The sequence below is a fragment of the Zeugodacus cucurbitae genome, chromosome 6 (genome assembly GCF_028554725.1).
Source record: "Zeugodacus cucurbitae isolate PBARC_wt_2022May chromosome 6, idZeuCucr1.2, whole genome shotgun sequence".
Taxonomy (NCBI): Eukaryota; Metazoa; Arthropoda; class Insecta; order Diptera; family Tephritidae; genus Zeugodacus; species Zeugodacus cucurbitae.
The window spans coordinates 34465612-34492223 of NC_071671.1; the positions used below are offsets into that span (position 1 = coordinate 34465612).

At 36.5% G+C, this 26612-nt stretch overlaps 1 protein-coding gene across 2 annotated transcripts in view; it reads left to right on the forward strand.

Moving 5' to 3' along the window:
- The window catches only part of Nua_1 (Nuclear-pore anchor), a 124726-nt gene that overhangs the window by 67146 nt on the left and 30968 nt on the right, over positions 1–26612 (forward strand). For both annotated transcript variants that reach the window (XM_054233221.1, XM_054233220.1), the window contains exons 3-4: positions 3292–3608; positions 25817–26008. In XM_054233221.1, the coding sequence (XP_054089196.1) occupies positions 3292–3608; positions 25817–26008 (509 nt within the window). The remainder of the gene's footprint in view (positions 1–3291; positions 3609–25816; positions 26009–26612) is intronic.

The window sequence follows — 26612 nt, forward strand, 5'->3', positions numbered from 1 at the left end:
TCGCTTATCATTCCCGTCCTGCTTTATGGTGCAGAAGCTTGGACGATGTCAACATCAGATGAGACGACACTAGGAGTTTTCGAGAGGAAAATTTTGCGCAAGATTTATGGTCCTCAGAACATTGGCAACGGCGAATACCGCAGACTATGGAACGATGAGCTGTACGAGTTATACGACGACATTGACATAGTTCAGCGAATCAAAAGACAGCGGCTACGCTGGCTAGGTCATGTTGTCCGAATGGACGAAAACACTCCAGCCCTGAAAGTGTTCGATGCAGTACCCGCCGGAGGAAGCCGAGGAAGGTCTCTACTCCGTTGGAGCGACCAGGTGGAGAGCAACCTGGTTACACTTGGGATCTCCAACTGGCGCCGAACTGCGAAGGGGAGAGAGAAGTGGCGCACTATCGTCGACTCGGCTATAACCGGCTAAACGGTTGCAACGCCAAACACGTACACAGAGGATCACATTAGGGAGGGGCATATTTGGGTGGTCCAATAAAGCTATATAAACAAAACCTTCTTTAATGGGTTCCCTTACGTACCTCACCACATACCATGAAAATAGTTGAAATCGGATAAGAGCCACGCCCACCTCCCATACAAAGGCTAGGTTGAAAATACTAAAAGTGCGCTATCTCACTAACGGAAAATATCAGACACGCTAAATTTTACAGAAGAAATGGCAGAAAGAAGTTGCACTTAGATTGTTTTACAAAATGGAAAATAGGCGTGGCGTCGCCCAATTATGGGTCAAAAATCATATCTCAGAAATTACTCGACCAATTTTTTATTAATATTATATTTTCTTTACATTTTTATTTTTGATAACACATATCAAAAATAGGCAAAATCGGCTTACAACTGCAGCTACTTTGAATTCCATCTCATTCCTTCACTTTATAATATATACATAAGGAACCAGTGAAGATCGCGGAAAAACATTGCACAAATACTGTATATGATCTGTGGCACTACTTGTGAAAAAGCTATAACTTTTTAAGGCCCCGGATATTGAACATGAAGAACTCAGTGGCTAAGGTAATTTTTCACCGAAAATATCGGCAAATCCCTCAGATGTTTTACACCTCAATTGTGTAAAGCTACTGACGAATAATCGCCATTATAGTAGCCTTGGCTACTGAGTCTAGATTTTTTATTATGATAAGCTATTTAGCTCAGTTGCCAAGAATATGCAAATAACAGTCCTGAGTTTACATTTTTGACAATAATTTTGTAAGTATTTGGCAGCACTGTTAAAATGTAAGTAACAATTTGTGCAGTTAACAATACAAATACGCGAACAGAAATATTTTATTTGAAATAAAATACAAAAAAGAACTATAATGAGTAATTATTAATTATTTTTCATGAGCCGGGAAGAAATCTTGAATGTCGCATTAATTCGACGGCTAAGTAGAGATCGTTCCAGTCCTTTGGATATTTCACTTATGAAGTACGCTAAGGATTCAAATGTTGTTATTTGTTATGTTTACTATATTTTGTATATTTTCAAATAGATCAAACAAAGCATTTTCATACTTGTTGGTCACATTTTAAATCCATCAACCGATCAACTGATGTCTCTCCAATTCTGAAGATTTGAGCAGTGCTACGATTCTTTGCTGAAGGTAGCAATCAGAAAGGTCAAGGGAATGACTTCGGAATTTCATAACTCAAATACAATGCCAGCGATTCTTAAAGAAGTGACCACATTTATGTAACAGAAAATATGCCGAAACATATAAAATTTAGCATAAGTATATGAGAGCAAAATGCAACTATAATAATAAATAATAAGCAATCAAACAGAATTTCCTGATGTGATCTTATGTATGAATGGAATACATGTGCACATTTCAGCACCTAAAAAGAACTGCAACATCTGTATATTAATATATATACCTGTTCAAATATCATTGAACATGCATTCTTTTATGCATTAGCAAATCCGAGGAGTTACATATAAAACATAAATTTGTATACATAAATAAACACATAAACATATATGCATTAATATGCAACAAGCATACATTATATGTTGCACACATACATTTATATGAGGCACGCATGCATCTATATGCAACACGCATGCACTCAACTATTAATAAACAAACATATTTATATGTATGCACAAGATAACCTATTGGTTATAAAAATACATTTGGGCAATTGCTTGTGTGCATTTGAAATAACCCCTTATCGTGCAACATATAAAATATACATATAGACATACACACATACACACATACACATATAATTAGTTTCTTAAGATATATTCAAAAATTGTATTTAAGCAGTGACAAAATGAAAATAAAACTAGAATGAAATAATTTCTCAATAAGGCTAGACTATCACTTATTTTCCCCCACCAGCGGTAAGAAATATTTGACACAGCTAGTCTTAACAATACCTCTGAAGTAAATCAAATTTTAGATATTGCCCAAAAATATAGTATTATTAAAATACTAGCTTCGGTTATTCCTTTCCAGTCCTATGTGGTGACCAGAATCTGTTTATTTCGGCTTCAAAGCCATTCCATAGTTTTGCATTTTGTAAATAATATTTAAAAAGCAACTCATAAAATCATATATTAATGTAAATACATTTTTTATTTGTATTTACAATTTCTTCACCATCTGAATATATTATATAAAGCAGTACAAAACTACAATATATAATGAAGAAACTGGTCTTGATCAGTAGCCTGCTTTTGACATATTTGGATACTATAATGAGGGTTGATAGTAATAGATAATATTCAAAAAAAAATGGCGACTGGCTAGCAGTAGCCTGTCATATTCTCCAGTAGCCTCTCTTAATATATTTTTCGGGCCACGGAAGCCTGAAGGCGACTGAACTCAGGCTATTATAGATACATAATGTGGAGGTTAATGTAATTCAGAGGACTTTTTTTCTTCTAAAAGTATGTCTTTGTTCCAAAAATTATTAAAATCAGGTTACAACTTCCCGTAGCTCCCATTTATCTAATTATAGGATTTTCAAAAATACGGTAAGCTTTACGCCGCATATATCTGCTAATATTATATGTGAAATATCTGAGCTAAATTAAGTGAGCATATAATCTTGGATATAATGTATGTTGGTGGTGAAAATGAGTGAAATTAGTTCAGGAATTATTGGACTTTATACCGAATGTATGGGTCAAATTGTGTGATATCTTAAAAAACTATAGCAATAAATTGCGAGAGTATAAAATGTTCGGTTGCACCCGAACTTAGCCTTTCCTTACTTGTTTTATATTGTAATTAAAATGCGTTTAATTTTACAGTTGCCGTTATGAACAAGGACTTACCCGAAATTCTTCAGAAATGGCATGAAGTATCCACTTTACTGAGAAATAATCAAACTACAACCATTATCCGGCTGAATGAATTAGAACGGATAACAGAAAAATTAAGGATGAATTTTACCACATATAAAAGCACATTAGATGGTCAAAACAATTTTGCGAAAGAAGAGAAAATCGTTGCTGCATTTGGAGCAAAAATCGAAGCAGTAATAACTGATATGGAAAGTTTTAAAGACTATTATTCGGGAGTTGTTAATAAGCAAATAGAAATGCAAACTAATTTAAATGATCTCAGTGTAAGTATAACCAATTACATTATTTTTAAATATGTTAGCCAGTGCCTTCTTCCGAATTAAAAAAGTGACTTAGAATTACATAATTTTAAACAACACCGATTATAATGATATTGGTATCTAAAAGATTATAGTACAGCATATTGCGCCCTGAAACTGACGTCATAACATAATCATTTAAATTATTTAAAGCAAGCAAGGAAAGGCTAAGTTCGGGTGCAACCGAACATTTTATACTCCCGCAATGTATTGATATATGTAGTTGTAACACACAATTTTACCTATATATTCGGTATAAAGTCCAATAGAATAACGAAAATCATCATATATTGTATGAGGGCTGAGGTAATTCCTGAACCGATTTCACTAATTTTCACCACCAAGGTCCCAGACTATACGCTCACCTAATTCCGTTTTGTAAAAAAATCAGAGTGCAGCTTCCTTCTGTCATTCTGTCATTCTTCTGCAAAATTTGGTGTTTCTGACGTTTTCCGTTAATGAGTTAACGCACTTTTTGTAATTTTCAATCTTACCTTTGTATGGGATGTGGACGTGGCTATTATCCCGTTATATCAACTTTTATGATGTGCAATGGGGTACGTAAGAGAAATTACTGCAAAAAGTTTGGTTGATATAGCTTTATTGGTTTGAGAGATATTCACATAAAACTTACTTAGTGGCCCCGCCACGCACACTTTTCAAAAGAAATTACATCCAGATATGCTCCTTCCTAGTGCGATCCTTTATACCAAATTCTATTTTTCTAGCTTTATTCATGGCTTAGTTATAACACTTTATAGGTTTTCATCATTTTGTGGGCGTGGTGATGGTCCTATTTCGCCCATTTTCATTATCAACTTCCTCACGGTCCCAAGGAACATGTGTACCAAGTTTCAAGATATCTTAATTTTTACTCAAGTTATGCGTTGCACGGACAGACGGAACGGCAGACAGACAGAAATCCGGATTTTAACTCGTCTCGTTATCCTGATCATTTTGATATATATCTATACATCTACTCTCTTAGCAACTCGGACCACTGCCACGCTAACAACATGGCGAAAACCGAAAACATATAAAGTGCCATAACTATGCCATACATAAAGCTATGAAAGCAAAATTAGGTAGAAAGTGGGCTTAGCCCGGCCCCTCCAAATTTTTTTGTACATATCTCGTAAACTACTGAAGAGTCGTATTATAACCACGGCTACCTCCCATACAAAGGTTATGTTGAAACAAGGAAAAACACCAGAAACCTTAAACTTAATGGTAAAGATGGTACAGAAAATTTTGAAATGGGCGTGGCTCCGCTCACTTATGGATCACAAACAATAGTTCAAAAACTACTCAACCAATTTCAAATAACAACATTCCTAACATTTATCTAATATTTCATTGGCATCCCAATACTGTAGTTTTAAATTCGGTTCACAACCACGTCTACTTGCCATATACCATAATTTTGAAGCTCATCTAATTTGTTCACTTTGCAATCTATAAATTAAGCACCAGTTAGATATTGGAACAAAAAATCCCGTAAAAAATCACCGAAATCGGACTAAAACTTTTCAAGACTAAATATATATATCTAACATGAGGACCTCGAAGTTTATGATAACTTTTTTTATTGAAAATATCGGTAAATCTCTCGGATATTGTAAAGTATTTCAAAGTAGATGTGGTCCTTCTTATAATGTGCGTCTGTGCATAATCAGGTCAATATTTCCTCTAGCCCCGTATCCTCATATTCGGATTTTCAAACTTCCGGTGGACTTTATACTGTATATGTCGATTAATATGTGAGATTAAAATATCTTTAAGTGAACGTAAAATCTGATATCAAAAATACTTGAAATCGGCCCAGGTAATACTCCAGTCCCTATATACTATATATAATTATTTTTGTTATTCAAGAGGATTTTATTCCTTAACTCGAAGTTCTCCATAATTCGAACTCTTGAATTGGCAATAGAAGTCAAATTTCATACATCGAATTTTTCGACCAAGGCATAATACAAAACTTAAAATTTTACTATCGAGGCAGAATTTCAAAAGAGTCATGTAACAAAGGCATGGGATACAGACGTAAAGAGCAAACTACATCAAACCAAATATTTTATATCTTTTTGAAAAATTGTGCGTTTTAATGAAATCTTCTATAACTTGAAGTCTTTTTAACTCGAAGTTTTATTGTGGATTATGGTGATTCGAGTTAGGTAAGTTCAACTGTATATTAATTTTCCTACCCAGTGTTTATAAACATATTAACAGCCCTATTCTGTGCACTTGACAAAATAACAAAAAAGTTTAAAATTTTTTCAGATTTTTATCAAGTAAGAACTTTTTTGGTATTCTGTGACAATTTTGATAAAATAAAAAGCTTCAGTACGCATGGCTTTTCCCCAGACGTGTGGGAAACAAAATAATGTAAACAGAAACAACTGATTCTGTCCAATTAAATTCGAATTGAATTGAAAAATTGATTTGAATTATTTTTTAACGTAAGTTTTGAAATACATTTCAATATTTGTTGCAAAATAGTTAATAATTTAACTTCAATTTCACAATAAATCCATTGCTTTTGGTCTAGATTAGGGTGCCCAAATGTTCCATGCTCCGAAGCTGGCACTATTTTTCATGCAAAAGGCCGTTATTTGGATGAGTGTTTGTTTTAACCGAGCCTTCTTCAGAGTGGCTTCGTTGATGAGTTTGGTTTATGATTGACCAACGAGTTATCAGCCTATCTATCCGATTCTGATGTCGAGATATCGACTGAAGCTTTTCAGACCTGATTCAAAGTATTTGGTTTGGTTTCACAACTCCATTTACTCTATATAGATGACAGGGTTATACCTAACCAAACAGGGAGTGCCGCGCGTAAATAAAGTTGATTGATAATCAAATGGCAGAGCCTATATATTCACTTTTCCATCCCAGATCCTCCATAGTCTTTTGCTCCCCCGCAAAGCCGTAGAATTCTTCATAATATAATACATATACATATGACCTTTATAATATATTTAAAACTGTTTGGAATGCAATTTTGATTTAGTTGGTTGTTATGTTTAGCTTCAGAAAAGTTCCTTGGGGACTACGAAATCTAAACTTGGTTCTTTGTTGGCAAAAATTTGCTAAGCAGTAATCGCATGCAATATATAGAAAACAATTTCGTCAATGTTACCCTCATTATCCTCATTTTTTTTATACAAAAAACGGAAAAATAAACTTCTTAATATATTATAAAAACGGCTCAATAACGCGAGCCATCCGCATGTTCATATTTTTCCTCTTTGTATAAAACTAACGACAAAAGTAAAATATCTCCATTGCAACAATTTCACTTTCACAACTAACCACAGCGAGATATTTTATTTGTCAAGAGCATTTTACTTCTTAACAACTTATAAAGAAAAGAGCTTTTTATTTTAGACACAGAATACGAAATGCTTGATAAATTTCAATTTTTTACAAATTAGAAATTTGTTGAATTTGTAAAGTGCACAGAATAGGGCTGTAAATTATCGTTTAAATTTCCGAATATTTTGTGTTTGGATTAACTGGAAATAAACTCTCCTTCCACGTTGGTCGCCTTGTCGTGGCGAAGAGACTTAATAATAATGGGTCCATAACAAAATAATGGGTCCATCCTAAATGGGAACCACACTATTCTCACCAAGAGGATACCTGATAATTCACACAATGGGATATGAATGAATAAATCTACGGAGGACACCCCGGGTGATAACGAATAGCTGATCGTGCCCGGGCGAGGTCGGATGTATTAAAACGCCATCTCTACACATACCGTCTCTGCGGACGAGTGACCAACCTTTTCCGGCTTACTCGTAGGACAAAAACATGAACGAACAACTAACAACAACAACAGCAACCAACTTGACGACTAACGCTATAATTACCGGCTAGGAATCCGATGAGGACGATTTACTCACCCCCAGCCAGGAAACGTTAAGAGTACTACCTGATGTACTAGCCACAGTACACCGGTAGTGACAGCAGTGGGTACCAATCAGGGTACTCTCAAACCTGATGTGGAAGCCAAGGATCAGACAGCGCCTAAAGCAAACAGTGGAGGATTACGAAAGCTTCCTGATAAGGCACAGCTGATACCACAGTGGTAAAGGTGGAGCAAAAAGAAAAACATTTATTCCTGGTCTCAACCCACATGTTACATGATGAGGACGCACCACCCGCATCCCTAAGAAAAGTAATCGAGAACAACAAAAGAGAAGATGCCCTAATAGGGTGTACGCCAACGCGAGACACGCTTTATGGGTTAGCACCTGTACAAATACCAGAGGTTAGTCGCTCTTACTCTGAAAAATGCCAGTACTTTTCAACAACATCGAAGCTCTAGAGAAACAGCATGGGATAAATTTACTATAATAGAAACAATGGACCATTAAAGAATAGGTAATAATAATATTAGCAACCCACAAGAACTAGATACAGAGGTAGAGAAGATAGAAAAGATTCTATCAACCTCGTTCAATAAATCCACACCGATAACGGTTGTGAAGTAGAGAAAATATCCTCCTTGATGAAACTGTGATCTTAAGAACCTGAGAACACAACTAAGGAAAGCCTTCAACGAAAGTTTCGGACCAAAGTCTGGCAAACATACAAAGATTGTATGAATAAATAGAAAATACAGTTGATCTCCTTTTTACACGGGTTTTTTTGCACTGGTTTTTTTACACGGTGTTTTTGTACACTTCCCAGTTACCATTTTTACACGGTTTTACTTTTTTACACGGATTTTTTATTTTAATTGTGAACTTTTTTGCAATAAAATCAAAATTTCTTATGTCAATACGTCACAAATACGTTGCTGATAGAATTTAATAAATTCTAAATTAGGTTTAAACTAAAAAATACAAATTTTACATTTGAAAGCCGGTCAAAAGGTTACAACAATTTCAATACGTAAACAAATAAATTAAGCTGTATGAAGAAGTAAGAAAAAAGAAGACACAACGATTAATGACGGAACTTTGAAATTTGTTATATTTTTACCATTCCCAGAATAGTTGTTTGGTCCTTCTAACAGTAATATGTACATATAATACCAGAAAAGTCTATAACAACAACAACAGTATAAATTCTCACTGTACGAATAGATAGATTTTCATGTAAAATTATTATAAAAAATTGTTTATACGTTTTATAATTTTTGCACGATTTTTTTCTTAAATAGGTCCCAATAGTAAGTTCTATAAAAAAATTTGATTTTTTTGCACGAGTAATTTACTGTCCCAATTAACCGTGCAACAAGGAGATCAACTGTACGCCATAAACAGTTTCGCGCCGTTTAAAGGCGAGATGGTATTATACCCATGATGCTACAAAAAAATATGTACAAAGCAAGCATTCAACTATCTTACATTCCAAGAAGTTGGAACAGAATTAAAGTGGTCTACTAAAAACAGACAGAAGAACAAACGATAATGCTAAAGGATTTTGGACCTATAAGCCTAACTTCGTTCATGTTGACTAGAAAGGCTTATGGATATACAAATAAGATCAATCATGGCGGATACATTATCGAAGTCCCAACATGAATATGTACATGAAGGGTCGATCAACCGAAACTGCTAGATAAGCAGACGACATAGCGTTGACGGTGTCAGACATGTTTCCTTCAACAGACAGCGAAATTATGGAAAGAGAAAAGACGTTTGGGATGAATAAAAGAAATAACGCAATAAATTATTCAGTAATTATTTATTTACTTGTACTTAAATATATTATCATTGTCCTTAAAGTCTATTTTGTCAAAAAATGTAATTAAAATTAAAAAAAAAAAAAACAATTATTAAACTAATTAACATAACTCAAATATTCTTTGGATCAAAACAAAAATTAGGAATACAAAACCCTTTCACATATCTTACAGCCGGTTTCACGAAAAGTTTTAATAGAAAATTAAGTTCCATTTAATTTTAATTTTTATTTTTATTTAACTTTGCACTTAAGTTTCCTGCGTTTCACCATTATTGACATTTGGCATCCAAAAAATTAAGAGACAGGGATGTTTGTAAGAATAACAGCTTATTTATGTAAACAAATAATTTGCATTTCTTTGTCAAAATGGTAAACAAATGGGAATTCAGCTGATAGAAAACCGTAACCATGGTTACATATGACAGTATTTAAATAATATTTAAATGGCAAAGCGTGACCATTTATATAAAAATTAAGTCATATGGTGAAACTGAAATTAATTATTTTTCAATTAAATTTGTTTCGTGAAACCGGCTGTTAGACTAGTATACATATGTACCTAGTCTAATAATACAAAATACAAAATAAGAATAAAAATAAATTAACTTTGGTTTAGTTTTCATCAGAATCAGTTTCTTTGTCCATATAACATTGATTGCAAATAAATGTTGTATGACTTCTGCAAATATTTTTCATACATTGCATTTTTGATTGCCTCCTCTTTTTGGCTGGACATATTTTACAGGTTCCTCTGGATGTGCCAGAACTAACTGATCCTGTATCTGCAGCACCAACCTCCATATTCAAATGCTCCCTTATGTTTCTTTTTAGTTTTCTTGAAAGGCCTACTATCGTTGATCTTCTTTGGACGTACTCTTTTGTCAATTCAGTGCCTAATGTCCGTAAATACATTCGCCTTTTCCGTAGAGTCACATTATTTGCCCTTAATATCACCATACTATTTATTCCTGCAATAACCAGAAGATGAAAGAATAGTGTCAATGGCCATCTATGATTCTTCCTTGAAACCGAATACCTTTTTACTTTTTTGTCAACTTCCTCGACACCGCCAATTGTATTCATATGTATCAAGTAATCTGTTATACGATGATTCTTTCTATTGAATAAATTCGTTCGTATGTCTAACAACGTGTTCAATAATATTCTCTGAAATGAATAAACTCCAAGCTTGTGTAAATGTCGTCACACCTACACCATTCCTACGAATACCCGCATCTTCCGTTAGAATATTTTGAACTTGACGCCTCACTCTGTTATTGTTAGATTTTTGCCACTTCGTTACTTTATCGCGCCCTGTAAAGCAGCTATTTATTTCTGAAAGTGGCAAATCATCCTCTTCTGAGTCCGAGGAGTCTGATTCCGACAATGTGGTCGGAAGTTTCAAAGCCTTGGTCGCTAAGCTCCGATTCACTTTCTTCATCGTCTTCATTTAGTAATTGCTCGAGTATTGCACTTTGTGAAAACCGTCCACAACTCGTTTCATATTAAAAAAAATCCAAACTTAATTCAATAATAATGAATGATGGCCGAAGAACTACTATGAGCATGAACGAGGGTATGTCGCATTGAGCGTCGCGCGTAACCTTTTCGACGATAGGCGCGTGTAGCCCTTTTGAAGACTGCACCGGGACTAAAACAATTGCGATCTGTGGAGTGGAGGGAGCACCCCGAGCGACTTTTTATACTTTGTTTTACTCCCAATGACATAGCGACAGGCTACTAGTAGTGACTAATAAATGTAATGGGTAATAATAATAGTAATATTAACGTAAATGTACTAAGCGCGGTCGATTCGACTACGCGTGCCCGCTCGAAGATTAATTTGACTAAAATATTTCACATATTTATTTATAAGCTATAAGCCCATCGTATTTTTGAATGTCCTATAATTAGGTATATGACCCGATTTTAACCATTTCTGGTACAGAGACACACTATTAGAAGAAGCAGATTTTCTCTGAATTATATTGAGATATCTGAGAGATTTACCGATATTTTCGGTGAAAAATTACCATAAGGCACTGAGTTCTTCGTATTCGATATCCGTAGCATTGATTATATATTATGAAGTGAAGGAATAAGATGGAATTTAAAATTGAGTTGTCTGGGAAGTTGTCGTGGTTGTGAACCGATTTCATCCATTTTCTACACGTGTCATCAGGGTGTCAAGGAAAAATTATATACCAAATTTCATTGAAATCTGTCGAGTAGTTTTTGAGATATGGTTTCTGACCCATAGGTGGGCGATGCCACGCCCATTTCCCCATTTTGTAAAAAAATCTGAGTGCAGCTTCTTTCTGCTATTTATTCTGTAAAATTTAGTGTTTCTGACGTTTTTCGTTAGTGAGTTAACGTACTTTTAACAATTTTCATTTGGGAGATGTTCGTGGTTATTACCCAATTTCAACTATTTTCATGGTGTATGGTGGGGTACGTATGTAAGGGAACCGACTTAAATCCACACATGGCCCTTACTATTACGATCCTTTGTACCAAATTTTACTTTTATAACTTCATTATGGCTTAGTTATGTGTTTTCGGTTTTCGCCATTTTCGAAATCAACCCTCTCACGGTCCCTAGAAACATGTGTACCAAGTTTCGTCAAGATATCTCAATTTTTACTCAAGTTATCCGTTGCACGGACGGACGGACGGACAGACAGACATTCGGATTTCGACTCGTCTCGTCACCCTGATCATTTTGATATACGTTTAGTTTTATGAATTACAAACAACCGTTATGTGAACAAAACTATACTACTCTCTTAGCAACTTTTGTTGCGAGAGTATAAAAATGTCATGCTTAATTAACTGGTTAACTTAACTTAAAATATTAAAATCTAAGAGGTTGGTTTTGAAATACACAGTAACCATTTATGTACGGCAAGAACAAGTAGGAAGGCCTAAGTTCGGATTCAACATTTTATACTCTCGCATTTTATTTATTTAATGGTATAAAGATAACGAACAATTTTATTTTAATTTTATTACAATTGTGCCTAGTATACAATGATTAAATACTAACAACAATTCAATTCTAATAAGTTAAAAATAATAATTAAAAGCTAAATATTAGAGAAATTCAGCTACCGCTTGCCTTGCTATGTCTGAAGGCCTCTTACGTTTCAGTCGGTTTTCTCGTTCAGCTGTCTAAGCCTCATTTCATGAGCCTTTGCAAGTTTGGTAATTTTATTTATAACTGAATTCACACCAAGATCACGGTGAAGGTCAATAGATCTAATATACAAAGGAGCCTTAACTATACTTCTTAGTAACTTATTTCGGAAGCGCTGAATGCAAGCAATACAGTTTTTACTTGATCAACTCCATAGTTGAGCTCCATAGGCCCAAATTGGCTTTAGATATCACTTGTAAAAAGCAAGTAAAGCATTGGCCCCAACACGCTTCCCTGGGGAACACCCGCTTCTATCGGTTGCAAGTTTGAGTATGCATCCTCTTGTATTATGCGGAAGCAATTATTTCGCAATATTGTTTGCATTTCAAATTCAAGCAGTATTTTTTATCTCCAATATCCATTAAGCAATTTTATTCAAACCTTCTATACATTATTGAGCATAGTTTTGACTATGTTCTGTAAATTTTTCATGCAAAAATATTAAACCATTAGCCCGTGACAGAGCTTACCCTAGGACGTCTTAAAAAAAACAATTTGCGGTGTTCACGGTAACTCGGCCGGAAATTATCTGAAAATGAAAAACCATAAAAATTTGGTTAAATTTTAAACAAATATTCCTCCCAACGTTCTCTGATTATTTTTTTTTTATTTAAAAATTTTTGGCGGCCACCAAAATGTGAACCGTTATTTTTAACTAAAAGTTCTGCCATTTTCAGGGTGGGAAACACCCTTAATGTTAAAAAAAATGTTTACTAAACGTAGGGGGGAGGTATTTTATATGAAGAATATGTGTACAAAGTTTGAAATGAAACGGTCGAGTAGTTTTCAAATGGTAGTGAACACGGACTTCGAAAAAGTTGTTTTGAGAAAAACGTTTATGAAGCAAAAATGTGAAGAAAACTTTTTTTTAAACTTACACAGAATCATCAATTCCAGCTCCATACAGCACACATCTTTCAGCATTGTCGATGTCTTCACCCTGTTTTTTTTTCAAGTCTCCGTTTTATTCTGGCTTCTTTGTTCTGCTGCTCAGCTGGCGCGCATGCGTTGGTGATCGCAGATGAGCTAGAATTCTCAACCCGCTTATGTGCACTCGCGTATATGGCAAACACTAAATTTGTGAAACAAAAACAGATTTTTTTCGCGATCGGATGATTGAACAAATTATCTCCGATTTTATATAGACATATATATATCTGCGATCGGATCAGATGAAAAAATCATCAATATATATCCGTATGTCCGATTTTGGACTCAGTAAAAAAACATAGCGATTTTTGCTGAGTCCAAAAACCGATATATGTCCGTATTTTCCAGATATATCCAGTGTGCGGCATAAATCTGTTGAGAAGTGTTTGGGCAGAAGTGCACGAGAAAAACCGAAATTTTTTGAAAAAATAAAATTACACGTGCACGGTCGAACGTCTAATCACTAACTGAAGCTCGTTTCTTTTTTTAAAATAATGTAGTATAATAAAATAAATATATATGTATATATATATATATATATATATACCGCCCGTAGCTGTTAGAGTTAGAACGTTAACGGCCCCGAGACTAATTACACAATAACTTCAAGAATATTGCTTAGATCGGATTAAAATTTTGAGGACATATTCTTGAAATGTTAAACAATAAGATGAAACAAAAAAATCGATTTTTCGAAAGTGAGAACCCTTACCCCGCCCTTAAGCTCTGTTTTGAGAGCAGCCGACCTAGTTTGCTGCCATCTTCGTCGAAGTTTGCGTTTTTTATGGATACCATTAAGATGTATTTTGGGAAATTGTTTCCACTTAGATTCATGCGAATATTCGTGTACTGTTCCACGCAGGATTTTGAATTACTTTTGTGAAAGATTCAGCTTCACAATCTAAGTCAGCATCTGTCGATATGCGCTTTAACTTAAAATCGACTTTATTCAGTATAGTCTTAAATTTATATCAATTAGTATGTTTATTAGATAAAGAACACGTGCCGAACGAAATTACTGTTTTTCACATAAAATTAGTAACACTGGTGAATGATCAGAGCTTAAATCTGAGCTATCTTCAATACGTAAATTGATTTGTTGATGACAAAAATGTCAAGAAGATCTGGTAATTTCCTACTATCTGCAGGCCAATAAGTGGATCTCCCTGTCGAAATAACATTGCATCCAATAACTTGTAGAGCTTTCAGAAGTTCTCGACCTTCGGTTGTAGTTAAACGTTATCCCCAATGAATGTGTTTTGCATTAAAGTCACCACCCATGATGTACCTTCCGTCATATTTTTTTAATAAACTCGTATCAGTTTTGATATTATGCCTGGGCGGACTATATAGAGCAATTTAGTATAATGACTGACTGCGCATTTTTACTGAAATTGCTGTAGCTGGAATTTCTTCAGTCTTAATCTGAGCTTCTTTGAAATGTTTAATAATCCTTTTGATTAAAACCGCTCTTCCTCCTCATGCTGAGTTTGCTGGGTGCGGAATGTGGTATAAGTCATCATTTTTTATACTCTCGCAACAAATGTTGCTAAAGAGAGTATTATAGTTTTGTTCACATAACGGTTGTTTGTAACACCCAAAACTAAACGAGTTAGATATAGGGTTATATATACCAATGTGATCAGGGTGAAGAGTGGAGTTCAAATCCGAATGTCTGTCTGTCCGTCCGTCCGTCCGTCTGTGCAAGCTGTAACTTGAGTAAAATTAAGATATCTTGATGAAACTTGGCACACTTATTTCTTGGCACCATAGGAAGGTTGCTTTCGAAAATAAGCAAAATCGGACCACTGCCACAAAATGGTGAAAACCGAAAACACATAAAGTGCCATAACTAAGCCATAAATAAAGCTATGGAAATAAAATTTGGTATGAAGGATCGCACTATGAAGGGGCATATTTGGATGTAATTTTTTTTGGGGAAGTGGGCGTGGCCCCGCCCCCTACTAAGTTTTTTGTACAAATCTCGCAAACCACTAGCCACTTCCTAATGCAGTCCAAAAATGAAAGAAATCGGATCATAACCACGCCCACCTTCCATACAAAAGTTAGGTTGAAAATTACTAAAAGTGGGTTAACTCATTAAAGAAAAACGCCAGAGACACTAAATTTCACATAAGAAATGGCCAATGAAAGCTGCACTCAGATTTTTTTACAAAATGGAAAATGGGCGTGGCGTCGCCCACTTATGAGTCAAAAATATCTCAGGAACTACTCGACCGATTTCAATGAAACTTGGTTTGTAATAGTTTCCTTACATCCTAATAATATGTTGTGAAAATAGGCCAAATAGGCTTCATAACCACGCCTACTTCCTATATACTAGAACTTTGAAGACGATCTGAATCGCTTACTTTACAATATATAAAGTAACTACTAGTGAAGATATCGGTGCATAACTTTGCACAAATACTATGTTAATAGTGTGGCAGCCCCATTCTAAAAATCGCTGAAATCGGACCATAGGTTTTTAAGGCCCCATATATCGAACACGAGGACCTCGGTGCTTCTAACCTAATATTATGGTTTCCAACTTTCAATGGACTTTATACAATATATATGACGAATATGTGGGTCAAATTGTGTATTATATAATATAAATAAAGTTAAATATATAAATTGCGAGAGTATAAAATGTTCGGTTACACCCGAACTTAGCCCTTCCTTACTTGTTAATTTTAAAAATGAATGGTTCGTAAAATGTGTTTCGGATAACAAACATACATCAATATTTCTGTCGTTTAGAATAACTTCCAATTCATTTTTACTTTGGAAGACCATTTCAAAGAGTTACTGTTCATCAATTAATTGTATATGGTATTCAAGAGCACTGATCCGCGAATATATGGACTTAAATAATTTTTCTTGTTCGTTTAGTTTATCCAGAATTTGGGATAACGGACTACTTTTGTGAACTGAATTTGTCTGACCTTGCTTAGCCATTTGCGCAAATGTAAGCTTTGAAGCTGATGGGAGAGGTCTTAATTGTCCGCAACGGGGTTTTTCGCCTGAGCATTGACATTCTCAACTGTATTACCATTATTTTTGTCTCTAATTTTTTGTAGTTCTTTTGCAACGACACAACCACGGTAGCTTGCTCAATGGGAACGAACGATTTGACTCATATAAATTGGTATGAACCCACTCGAATAGCAGAAATCAGTATATATAGTATATGGGCACTGCCTCATCCAAGGCTATATACGTTCACTTATTCTGCTAAGATATACACAATTTTAGCCACATTTATTTATTTATTTATTAAATGAAAAATAATAATACAATTATTATTATACAAAATTTAAGGAGCACTAGCTGCAGAGGCTTTCAGCTCGTGGTTACAATTAAGTTAGACTTAAATAATAAAAGTAGTATTCTATTGTATTAAAGTTATTTACAAGCAATATTTTTTACGCAAAAAAAGTATATGTTATACGAGGGCTGCTATATATATTTCTGGCCTAATAATGAAAATAGGAATATTTATCAACGAAAATGGTTTTATTGTTTTTCAAAATATTCTTCATCAAGATTTATACACTTTTGCATGCGCTCAAACCAATTTTCGAAGCACTTTTTTTGAGCGATTGTCAAATTGTGCAGGATCCAACGAGCACAAACATTTTTTACGGCCAGGTGTTCATGCAATATCGAATGTATGCTGGTGGGAGAAATGACGGTCTTGCATTATCAGTTCAAATATGGCATCGATGCTTTCTGGCACAACGGCTGTTTTTGGACGACCTTCACGGAATTCGTCTTTGAGCGAGCGTCGGCCACGATTGAATTCGTTGTACTAGTTTTTCACAGTGCTATAGGATGGTGCTTCATAGCCATACAAAGATTTTAGTTCATCGATGCACTCTTGTCGCGATAATCCACGTCGAAAGTTGTGAAAAATGATCGCACGAAAATGTTCACGAGTTAATTCCATTTTTTGGCCGAGATTGTAAATAACACAATTCACGATTAAATGACAAAACGTTCTGAGTGATGTTATGTTAAAAAATGTCAAACTTTCCAATGGAAATGTCAGATTGCACCTGGCAACACTTAGTGTTGCCTAGGCCAGAAATATATATAGCAGCCCCTAAATTTAGAAAAGGACGAAATATCTTATATAAACTTTTTTAAATTTGAACGAGATAAAAATTCTCATATCTTAGTAATATATTGAATAGATGTCGATTTTAAAAGATCAAGAGCTTTAGTATTATGAAAAATAATGGTTCTAGTTAAGTTTAAATAGGGACAAACTTCTAATAAGTGAGTTGTGGGAAAGGAAGATGAGTTGCAGTATGGGCAAGATTGTAATCTGTGACCATTCAATAAATGAGAATGTGTTATTGCTGTATAGCCTAGGCGAAGACGTAAAAAAGCTTTGATGTCGTGACAACGTCCTGAGGGTTGATTTTTTCCCATCTTCGTTGCAGAAGGCGTAATGATGTAAATCATTTTTCCAAGCATTATATTTTAAAATTTTTTGCTGTGCAGCTATTAGACGAAGTATATCCTTTTTTTTCGAGATATTCAAACATAATCAATGGCTGTTTTGCAGCGCAGTTAGCAATTTGATCGGCACGTTCATTACCGCTAATGCCAGCGTGTCCTGGGACCCACATAATTTTTATATTTATGTTACCAATAAGTATATCTCAAATTTGCGAAATAAGGTAGGACTTGTTCGACGTATTCTGCAGAGCAGAGATCGCTGATTTGCTATCTGTGCAAATTAATGTTTTTATATTGCAGCCTTGAGCAAGAGTTACTGCATTCTACATGGCTGCTGCCTCAGCAGTATATACTGAACAGTAATTGGGTAACTGCCCAACCTTTAACGTGTTGCCAATGTCGTCAATAATAGCAAAAGACGTGTGGAATTCGTTTTTAGAAGCGTCGGTAAAAATAAGTTTCCACTCTACATAATATTGCACTAAGAGTTGTTTGAATAAACTTTGGTAAACCCGCGAGTTAGTGTTATTTTTTTTATGACGATGGAGATGTAACTCGAACGATGATTCTTTTAGCATCCATGATGGTGTAAATGTATTGGATTTTACTACGGGTGCAGATGCGATGTCTAGATCTTTAGCCAGTTTGATGCATCTAGATATCGTGGAAGAACCATTGGAGTATGTCACATCGGTCCATTTAGTTTTTACTATCTCATGTAAGATCTTATTATTGCACAATAGTAGCTTTGAAATAAGCTTGTGGGTAGTATGTATAACCCTTTCTTCAACAGATGGAAGGCCAGCTTCTGTTAACATGAATTTTATCAATGAAGTTGGAAATGCTCGAATACTTCTTCTTACAGCTGCATGATATGGTGCACAGATTTGTTTATATTGCTTTTCGCACAATAGCCGTAGATGTGAAGACCATAATCTATCTTAGATAAAATTAAAGCTCTTGTGATGTTGATAAGCGATGAGATATGTATTAGACAGTGTTTGGATGATAAATACTCAATTATATTAAGCCTAGCAGCTAGTTGTTTTCGAAGATGTACACAATTATCTTTGAAAGTAAGTCTTTTATCAAATATTAAACCTAAAAATTTAAGGCTAGTAGTATTTACAATATTTACATTATTATATACTAAATTGAGACTATTACATTTGTGTTTCCTACATATATGAAATAATTTGCATTTATTTATAGAGATATTTGCACCTGAACAATTGGACCATTAGACATTTCAGTCAGAATGTTTAAAAAAGTTTGTTTAACATAATTTAAATTTTGTTCTTTGGAAAAAAGCAGGCCATCATCTGCATAAATGACATGCGATAAAGAATTATGTTTAGAAATTACAGAACTAATTTCGTTAAATGCGATTACGAATAGTATAACAGATAATGGCGATCCTTGCGGAATCCCGTTGTATATGTTGTACGCATTCGAAAAAGTGTTGTTAATTTTGGCATTTATTTTACGATTGACTAGGAATGATTTAACAACGCAGCCGTATTCGTTTTGCGGGGATACCAAATTCAGACATCGCGGCATAAAGGCAACTTCTTTTCGTGCTGTCCAAAGCACCTTTAAAGTCGACAAATAAATGTTGTGTGTCGATCCTCTTTTCACGGGTCTTCTCCAAGATTTGGCGCATGGTGAATATCTGGTCAGTTGTTGATTTTCCAGGTCTAAAGCCACACTGATAAGGTCCAATCAGTTTGTTGACGGTAGGCTTTAGTCTTTCACACAGTACGCTCGATAGAACCTTATAAGCGATGTTAAGGAGGCTTATCCCACGATAGTTGGTGCAGATAGTGGGGTCTCCCTTTTTTGTGGATTGGGCAGAGTACACTGAGATTCCAATCGTCGGGCATGCTTTCTTCCGACCATATTCCGCAAAGAAGCTGATGCAAGCACCTTATCAACTCTTCGCCGCCGTATTTGAATAGCTCGGCCGGCAATCCATCAACCCCCGCCGCCTTGTTGTTCTTCAAGCGGATAATTGCTATTCTAATTTCTTCAAGGTTGGGCACTGGAACATCTGTTCCATCGTCGTCGATTGGGGAATCGGGTTCGCCATCTCCTGGTGTTGTACTTTCACTGCCATTCAGCTGGCTGGAGAAGTGTTCCCTCCACAAACGCAATATACTCTGGTCATCAACAACTAGATCACCCCCGTCGGCCAGCTTGTCAAGCTCTTCATACTCACGCATTTCGGCCTCTTTCTTTTTTTGTCTGCAAATGAGGCCCCGGCGAAGTCGATTAGCCTCAGACCTTTTGACGATGTTTCGTCATGGAGGCTGAATTTTCCGACTGTTGTGCCAAAGACACCTTCTTTACCCACTCTAGCGTTGAAATCGCCAAGCACGATTTTGACATCGTGGCGGGGGCAGCGCTCATAGGTACGTTCTAGGCGCTCATAGAAGGTATCTTTGATCACTTCGTCCTTCTCTTCCGTCGGGGCGTGGGCGCAAATAAGCGATATGTTGAAGAACCTCGCATTTATGCGGATTGTGGCTAGACATTCATCCACCGAAATGAAAGCCAGGACTCGACGACGGAGTCTCTCTCCCACCACGAATCCCACACCGAATTTGCGCTCTTTTATATGGCCGCTGTAGTAGATGTCACAAGGACCCACCTTCTTCCGTCCTTAACCCGTCCATCGCACTTATTGGATCGCGGTGATTTCAGCCTTTACTCTTACGAGGACATCAATCAGCTGGGCAGAGGCACCTTCCCAAATAAGGGTCCGGACATTCCAGGTGCATGCCCTTAAATCATAGTCCTTTATACGTTTGCTGTGGTCGTCATCAAAAAGGGGGGTGTCTCATCCGAGGCTGTTGCTTCCTATTCATTGGTTATTCGTTTTTATGTGGTGGGTCCCAAACCCTATGCACAACCGCATAATCGGGATTCGCCTTCTCACTTTAGCTCGCCTCCAAACGGATGTCTGTTGGCAACCCAGAGGATACTTGGTCTAAGACCGGAAGTCGTGAGCTGCTTGAGCCACATGCAAAAGAATCGTTCCTGGCCACTACCAAGTGAATAGCTGTCAGAAACTTTCCTCACTTACGTGAACTTCTTCATATGACTCTTGGCATTGAAATCACCAAGTATAATTACGGGTGTTTGAAAATGTTGGATTATATCACGTAATTCTTTGGTATTGAAATTTTGATGTGGTGGAATATATATCGTTAAGATGGTTAAATAAAATCCAATAAAAATTTCCACTGCTATTGTAGCAATATTAAAATTTGTGGGTATAAGTTTGTGTGAGATATCCTTTTTTATTAAGGTAGCAATTCCTTGTTTGCTTGTGCGGTTTTGTGGTAAGTTCGAAAAATAGGCAGCGTATTGTTTAGGAACAGAAGCTGATATGTTAAAGGGGAGGTGTGTCTCTTGTAATGCTATGACTCTTGGTATTTGCTCTTTAATGAGAACTTCTAGGTCGATGTAGTTGTTGTAGAAACCATTCATATTCCATTGCACTAATTTAAACATAACTTAGTGAGAAAAGAGAAAATATAGGGAAAGAGAAAATGTGGAAGTTATTCATCATCATCTTCAGATGTGATATTTGCGTGAGTAGAAGTATTGGCAGTGTAATTAGGTGGAGAGAGATAATATTTGTCTGTAGTGCGAGAATGACTTTGACTGTTTAGAAAACCGGTTATGGATATGTTTGGATTGAGTGGAGTATTTATTTGTATTGAGTTTGATTCAGGAAGTGTTAAATTTTGAGTGCTTTTATTTGTTTCTTTCTTAATTTCATTTGAAGTGTTTGAGATGGTATTAGTAGTTAGGGTTTTCTTCATTTTTGGATTATTCTTTTGTGATAGGGTAAGAACTTTTGATGGGGATTTTTTAACCAATTTAAAGTGCACAAAATTCTGCTTCTTCTTCTGTTGGATTTTCACATATATCAGCAAACTGTTATTTTATATTTATATTTTTTGTTTTCCTTAAATATCTTATCCCAAGTGTTTAATGATTGATTAAAAATATTTGTTTTTGACTAAATGGAATAAGGTCCTCGACCGCCATATAGTAGAATTTGTAGACCCCTAACAATAAAATTACATATACAAAAATGGCAAGCTAAAACTGATTCTGAAAAAACGCTTCTCAAATGAAACGAAGAACTCAGGATCAATCTAAAGAAACTTTAGAGTTAATAGTTGACCAACCCAAGCATGGCTTTGAAACACAAAGGACGGTAATATAACCAGACGTCCAGTCTGCTGAAATAATCTCAATAAAATTAAACTGGAAAAATCAAATGCACATACTAATAATTGTAGTGCCTAGTGCGTATGAAATCAATAACAAGATATTTCGAGTATTTACACATAAAACAACAACACTTTTTGTTAAGTTATATCCATTCTACAACATGTCCTCACTTTGCATAAATACTTCATATACGAAACCAACTATCAGAGAAAGCTCAAGAAGCACATTATAAAGATTGAAAAGAAATATCAGACAAGAAAGTTTTTTGTAACATGAATTTGATATATGGGAAATCTCACATCTTCGAAAATTTTCCCTCACTGACTATGCGAAATTTTGCGTTGTTGCAATCCTTCTCTTCCCGTTCAAGATTGGAATGCTAGAGAAAATCGAGGAGCCATATTGGCAAGCGCTGATACTTCTGAATAAGGAGTCCTTGGGTCCTCTCAGCGACGTAAAGGGGGTCATCAGCTATGGTTTCGAGAAGGTGGTCCTTCGGGTCCTCCCTACCGATGCCAAAGCCGATGTTCCATTACCTCCAGGATCGGGAGGGGAGGGAATTGAAGCCCAAACGTGCATGGATATTGACTCATCCCACTCGGATACGGAAAGTATTGGAGATGGATACGTCTTCAATCTCGGCCAACTGTTCGAAGAGGATCGAGCTGAATGTAAGGTGAGTGCGGAACTCGCACTGTTGGAGAAAAGTTGGGAGGATGAAGATCCTGCAAATTAATCTCCAACACGCAAAGGCGGCATCTGCCAACTTATTGCTTCGTCTAAGGATGGACGAAGCTGACGTCGAAGGCTCTCTGGGAGGCCAGGCGTAAGAAAGTCAACGCCATCATTGGCGCGGACGCCAACGCAAGACCTACTGTCTGGGGAAGCTCGGACATAAACGTTAGAGGTGAGTCGCTCTCTGATTTTATAAGTAGTGTTGACTTATTTATATGCAAAAGGGGGAACTCCTCTACGTTCATGACTGCGGGTAGGGAGGAAGTCCTCGACCTTATCCTAATACCTAGAGACATCGTACCTTTGATCTCGGAATGGAAGGCGCAACTACAGCGAGCGGCCAAGGTATCATGCAGCTGGCTGGCAACGATCTACGCGAACTGCGTCAGACTGGGTTATATTCCGGAGGCGTCTTTCATCCCAAAAGCTGGTAAAAGCTCTCATGTTACTGCAAAAGATTTCAGGCCTATTAGCCTCTCCTCGTTCCTCTTGAAGACGTTGAAGAGGCTCATGGATATGTACATAAGGGACAAAATCTCTAGAAGTAAGACCGGAAGCGGTCATTGGTACATTAGACGATTTTGGGGTAGAAGCGAACCTTAAGCATCTCATCTACAGTCTGCTCAGCGACAGAACTGTCTTTGCGCAGTGGGGAAGCGCAAACGCGCTCCGGACTGTAAATAGGCTTTCCCTGCAAGGTGGCGTTCCCTCCCCTTTGCTCTGGATCCTGATAGTGAACGACCTACTGGGGGAACTTGAAAATCAAGGGTGTCGAGTGACGGCCTATGCCGATGATGTTGCCCTTTTGGTGAAAGGAAAATTCCTAAACAACGTATATGAGATGACCCACGGTTACCTAGAAGTGGTAACCCGTTGGGCGTATAGAAGTGACTTAGCCATAAACCCGAGTAAAACGGAACTCGTCTTATTCGTTTTTCTCCGTCGTTTGACGAACCGCCTCTAATAATTGCGGTATCCGAAGGGATTACTTCCCATCTCATCCGGCGCTCCCGCATGTAGTGGGACATCGGCCTTGGAATCGGTAGAGAGGATCCGGAGAACCACCCTCTCGAAGCCATAGCTAATGGCTCCCTTAGTATCGCTGAGAGGACACAAAGACTCCTTGTTCAGGAGATTCAGCGCCGATATGGTTCATGGTTCTACTCTAAACTTGTTACTTTCCAATCATGAGTAGGAAGAGACGGATTGCAGTATCGCAAAATCTCCTCGATCTTCTCTGGTGTGGAAGGTTCAGCAGGTAGCCAGACCCGAGCACGTGGGCGTAGTGGAAGGTCCGCTTTCGCTGCCGCCTCAAGCCTAACCCCTGATATCGCCGTCATTTAGCAACTTTCTTTGCTTACTGCTACTGTCGACTGACTTCCGGCGACGCCTGTGAAGAGACTTTTTCACTGCCTGTAGAGGTAGACGATTTCGTCACTACCGTCAGCGATCCACCCGGGACACTGTCCGTTTTCGAAGTCAATTTCGACTCTTTCTCCACCACGTCCATTTTTGTGACGTTGTTGTTTTTGTTCATGCTAAAAGCTTCCCCACTCAGAGCCGCTATCCACCTCCCGAAAAGGTAGTCGCCTTTAGTGGTCCTAAGGTTGTCTCTGTTAGGAGGCCAAAGGCGAGGTTTGACGCAGGCCCTTATGAGGCAATACGTTCAGAGCCGACCAGCGCAAACAGAGAGTCCTCTCAACCTACCCTACCACGTCAAATGATGACGGGAGGGGAACGTACCCTGAGGCCTGCCAAGGTTTTAACGGGAGGGAAACAGTCTCGGCATTAACACATCAGCCATTTCCGTAGGGTTTCACTCCAACATACTAAAGTGGCGGAATACAGGTCCATGTCTGGTCCGGGTCCGCAGGTCATTTAGCACTACCCAGGATGCACTGCGCGGAGGCGACCTACTTACAGTCCATAACTGTACTGTGTAACAAAAATGCATTTTGTGTAGACAAAGGGAATGTAATATTTCAAAAATTGAAACTCAAAACGTTTATAAACGTTTAAATTTTCTTCCTGTTAATTTGTTAACAAGTGGAAACATGAATAGAATTCGAAACTTAATTAACTTATTAAATTTTGAAGAAATCTTCAAAACATATTGTTAAAGATATATATCTGAGGATATCAACGACATTTTGCTTTTAAGCCACTGGTACGTCTTCCATTAAACTTTTTTCACCTTTAAGAAGGATACTTTCATGGTCATTGACCGCTTGCATCGAATTTTCTTCAAGCGCGGTGTCAGAAGGTTAGGTGACAGACGTTAGGCTCATAAATTTCACTAGCGCTTTTTCTTCACTTACATATGTTAAGCAATCACCGCAATACGATTTTTCGTAACTCCCCACTCTATAGTAAATAAGCGAAAGCAAACCCTGAACTGATTATTATATACATATGTATGAGTAAACACAGCATACCTATTAAAAAAATAGCAACTTTTTTTCTGTCCACACTGCATGCATTTTAAACTATGTAACAGAATTATGGCATACCTAAGTAAACTTTAATATAAAGATATCGAATATAAAGATGCTGATATACAATTCTGACGTTCGTACGAAAAGTGTAAAAATTTCACATCCCTCTGTTAGAAAGCTATAAGTTTTTATTTTGAAAATCTTTATAATAATGGCAATTTTTTAAATGACAATGTTGTAGTCAGCGCGTAAATTGTTGGGTATGTATTGTGCGTACTAATCTACACAATTATTCCATTATTCCCATTTAATTGTAAAAAAAACAATTGACAGTTAATGTCAGGACTTGTTAATAATAATTTCTGGCTAAAAGAAAATAAAGAATCATTACATAAGTAGGTATGAAGCTGAATTAGTGATTTATCAAATATTTGTTTAACCATAATTAATTTCAGGCTAAGATATTGGATGCTCAAGAGAGAGATGTGAAATCTAGCGAAGCCTCAAAAAACTTTTCTAAAGAAATTTCTGTTATAAAACTGTACCTGCGGAATGATTCCACCAGAGTTCAAGATTCATGGAATGAATTAAGTCAAAATATCTCACTTAAATTGACTACTCTTCATCAAAACGTTCAACGTAATGAGGTAAGTTACTATAATTATAATTCATGTTATGTTCGTATGTACTGGCGGTGGTGCATAGAAAGGCTTTGCTTTGTAAATATTGACCCGATTTTGCCCATTTTTGGCACAGATGCAAACATTTAGAAGAAACACATCTCCTTTGAATTCTTTTGAATAACTGAAAGATTTACAGATATTTTCGACAAAAAAACTGGGCCCTAAAATTGGGGCAATACTACACTGGAAATACAGTATTTGTGCAAAGTTTTGTTCCGATATCTTCACTGATGCTTAATTTATGTATTGTAAAGTGAACGAATCAGATGGACTCCAAAATTGTGTTATTTCATTTGTTTTCCAACTACATCATAAACAGTCTAAAGAAATAGGCTCCAGAACATTTGAAAAATGGGCAAAATCGGTTCACAAGCACGCCTACTACCCTTATAACTCAGTTTTGATTTCCATCTGATTCGTTGACTTTATAATATATACATTAGGAACCACTGAAGATCGCGGAATAAAACTATACACAAATACTGTATATGATCTGTGGCATTTCTTGTGAAAAAATTGTCGAAATCGGACTATAACTTTTCAATTCCCCGGATATCGGGTATGAGTA